General features: G+C 61.7%; 1 protein-coding gene across 1 annotated transcript in view; it reads right to left on the bottom strand.

The window, feature by feature from the left end:
• Positions 1-1,144: 1,144 nt before the first annotated feature.
• Positions 1,145-3,286, bottom strand: part of AAAS (aladin WD repeat nucleoporin) — a gene marked incomplete at its 5' end in the record, with an annotated part of 8,270 nt that continues 6,128 nt past the window's right edge. Inside the window, 4 exons of the mRNA XM_009636620.2 lie at positions 1,145-1,381; positions 1,611-1,695; positions 2,037-2,118; positions 3,102-3,169. Of these exons, the coding sequence (XP_009634915.1) occupies positions 1,241-1,381; positions 1,611-1,695; positions 2,037-2,118; positions 3,102-3,169 (376 nt within the window). The remainder of the gene's footprint in view (positions 1,382-1,610; positions 1,696-2,036; positions 2,119-3,101; positions 3,170-3,286) is intronic.

Consider the following 3,286-nt stretch of genomic DNA (forward strand, 5'->3'; position numbering starts at 1 on the left):
GATACGTCTGGAGGAGCCGAGCCGAGACCCGGTTGCACCTCGAGTACCTGCGGGCATTGCCCTGCGAACCACCCAGCCCCGAGGAAGAGGAGGAGGGCGAGGAAGAGACGCTCAGCACCGTCCTCTGAGGCGCCGTGGGCATGAGCCATCACCAAGCAGCAAACCAGGGAGCCCCAAGGGGGTGAAGCCCCCCCGCAGACCTGCCCCAGCGGCTGGAGTGGGTTCGTACCCCGTTGTTTTTACCCTGTACCCTCATGCCAACCCCATCCAGGCTCGGCTCCACTCCCCCCGCAGTCCCCCTGAGGGGCTGGCTGCTGCCCTCCGTGCCCCTGCAGGGGGTCTTCCCTGCCCTCTGTCAGCGCATGCCTTTGGGGAGGATTTGGGGGTTCCTGGGGGTGTTTGTGGAGCCAAGGATGTGGGGCTGAGCCTCTGTGCTCTCTCCCTCATCTCTCTGCTCCAGGCTTTAGCAGAGGGATTACAGCGTAATCGCACGGATTAACTACGTGTAATCCCAGGGTTTAACCATGCTCCCCCCGCCCCAGCCTCACCATTAATCCCTGCTCTGGGCAGAGGGGGAGCCCATCTGCTCCCCGTGACCGCTTCAGTGCTGGCCGGGCTCACGTGGGCCGGCCCGAGCGCCCAGCCCCCTTCCCACTCTGGGTCCAGAGAGTTTTTGGTTCACTTTGGGTGGTCCTTCCCACCCTCGAGGCAAAGCCCAGAGACTTCACAGCCAAGGACCCCTCAACCCCCTCTGCTTCCCCCTTGGGGCAGCTTTTTAACCCCAAAACAAGGCCCCCAGGGCCTGAGGGCTGGCACCCCCCAGTGCTGCAGCCCACCAGCACTGCACCAGGTGCCTTAAATCTGCTTTAATTCAGGCACAGGGAAGGGCTGTTCTGCAGGTTCATCCCGAGCTATTTTTGACATCAAAAAGCAGCACTGGAGCCCCAGAAGCACACCCAGATCTGTGGGGCTTTGAGAACTCGCCCTTCCCCCCAAAAAAACCAACTTTCAGCCCCCCCAGGGTAAGGAAAGGAGGCATGGAGAAGGCCAGTGGCAGCGGGGAGAATGAGCCAGCTTTAATCTGTACAGCACCAGCCCTGCGAGCTCTGAGACCCCCAAGGAGGTGTTAAAGGCACTTGAGGCCACGCCGTGCGTCCCAGGAGGAGGAGGATGGAGGCTGCAGAGGGACTATCCCGGCGCTGGCTCTTTGGGAAGACGCCCATCAAGGACCTGGGTGTTGTCACAGCTCTGAGAAGAGAGGCTGCTCCCGCACGCTGGCGCTGGCCATGACCGTGACGGGGCTGCGGCTGGGGCTGGCGCAGGGGACGTGGGCGCTCACAAAGAAGAAGGGGACGTGGCTGATCTTCCCCGTGGACCAGCACTGGAGCGGGAAGAGGATGTGAGGAGGCAGATGAGTACAGGACACGGCAGGGGGTGACACTTGCACTCTCATCCTCCCTGTGATCCCAACAAGGACACCTTCCCCATCCTCTCCACGGGGACGCTGTGGGGTTTTTCCACCCCCCCGGCTCAGCCACCGGATTATCTCCCCTCAGGGACAGCGATGGGGAGCCCGGGAAACTGCTGCCAAAACCGGGGACCGCACTCACCACAGTCAAGAGGGCGCCCTTCTTGAAGCAGGGGTGGAAGGCGATGAGCTGGGGCTGTGCGCCATGCTCGCCTCGCAGGAAACCACTGAGGGGGAAAGCAAAAGCCGCAGTTACGGCACGACCTCGGGGCACTGGCAAAACGCAGTGCTTGCGGCATAGCTTGAGGTTAAGCGGAGATGTTTGGGCCCTGCCGGGATGCACCAGACAAGGGCAATCCCAAAGGAAAGGGTTTTGAGGTGGATCATGGACTGATGGGGCCAAAACGCAACTGATTCTGGGGTAAAACAGCGACACTGCTCTGAAGCGGGAGCACAGGACAGCAGTGTCTCTCTGCTCCGAGGTGAATCTGCTCTTCCCCACCGCGCCCCGGGGGATCGCTGGTATTGAAACCAACCCCAAACCAACCCCAAACCCGGCTCTACGCACCACGGCAGGAGCTCAAACACGGGGCTGTTGCGGGTGCGAAACACAGCGACGACTGTCTGACTCCCGGGAGCGTCAGCATGCCCTGCAGGAGGGCAAGAGAAGGAGCAGCGAGCCTTCCCCTTGTCCAAGGGACAGTGCCGGCGCACAGACAGGCCCCTCGACGCCAGATTGGGGACACAGAGGTCAGGTTTTTGTGGGGAGCGGCTGGGCACTGCGGAGTCTGGGGCAGGCAGCCGCCGAGGTGGGGGAAAGCCAGCTGCCAACCGCGTTTTCCTCGCACCGAGGCATGCAGGATCCCGGGATGGGGCTTTCAAAGACCCTTCAGTGATTTAAAGCTGGCTCCGAGGTCTCGGGTAGGTAGGTTTAGCCAAGAAGGGTTTGGGCAATGGATGAGGTGACTCCTTTGGACGCACCCCAGCCTTTAAGGTGCCACGTGGGGGCCCTGCCTCTCCAACACAAAGGTTATTTTCCATCCTGTTGCAGTTTCTGCACCGAGATTCTCACAGGACCTACCCAACAGTGCAGAGGACAGGAGGGTGCCGGCTGTGGGAGTCCTGGTACCCTCAGGTTTCCCTCCCCACCCAGTTTCTTCCCTACCCAGCTTTAAGCACAGCAAAAAACCAGTTTGGGCCCAGCAGCTTCAGCTGTCTCCCCACCGATGGCGTGCCGGGAGGTAGCAGCATCCCCAGCACCGTGTTTCGGTGCTCCCTCAAAGGTCCGCTTTGTCTCGGAGCGGGGCCCGTCCAGGAGAGCCTGAATGGCTCAATTATCCCAGGGGCTGCTCCTAGAAACGGAGCCAAGAGGCCCAGTCGGGCTTCAGGCGGAATGTGGGCACTGTGGGAACACGGAGACCTTGCAAGGAGGTTGGGAAAGGTGATTCATCCAACTGGAAGTGGGGAGAGAACTCGGATGCACCCCTCTCCAGAAGAGCGGAGTCACGGTGGGGGTGGGTGCTGCCTTCTCGACCCGACTCCTCACCTCAGCGGGGTTTGCACCCCTTCTGCCTGCTGGAAGGGGGGGTTTTTTGGCAAAGCCTGCAGCGGGCAGGCTGGAGGCAGCACTTACCTCTGATGATCACTGCAAGCCTCTCCCCAGTGGGGTCCCACACCATGGAGTGGACTTCTCCTCCAATCCTGAAAACGGCAAGAGCAGCAGTGAGATCCCCCCCGGCTCAGCCAACATCCCCCGCGCTGGGGGGCTGCTGCCAAGGGGGGGGCACGGACCCCCTCCACCTCCCGGGGAGCACGTTA

Source organism: Egretta garzetta, unplaced genomic scaffold (genome assembly GCF_000687185.1).
Source record: "Egretta garzetta isolate BGI_Z169 unplaced genomic scaffold, ASM68718v1 scaffold794, whole genome shotgun sequence".
Taxonomy (NCBI): domain Eukaryota; kingdom Metazoa; phylum Chordata; class Aves; order Pelecaniformes; family Ardeidae; genus Egretta; species Egretta garzetta.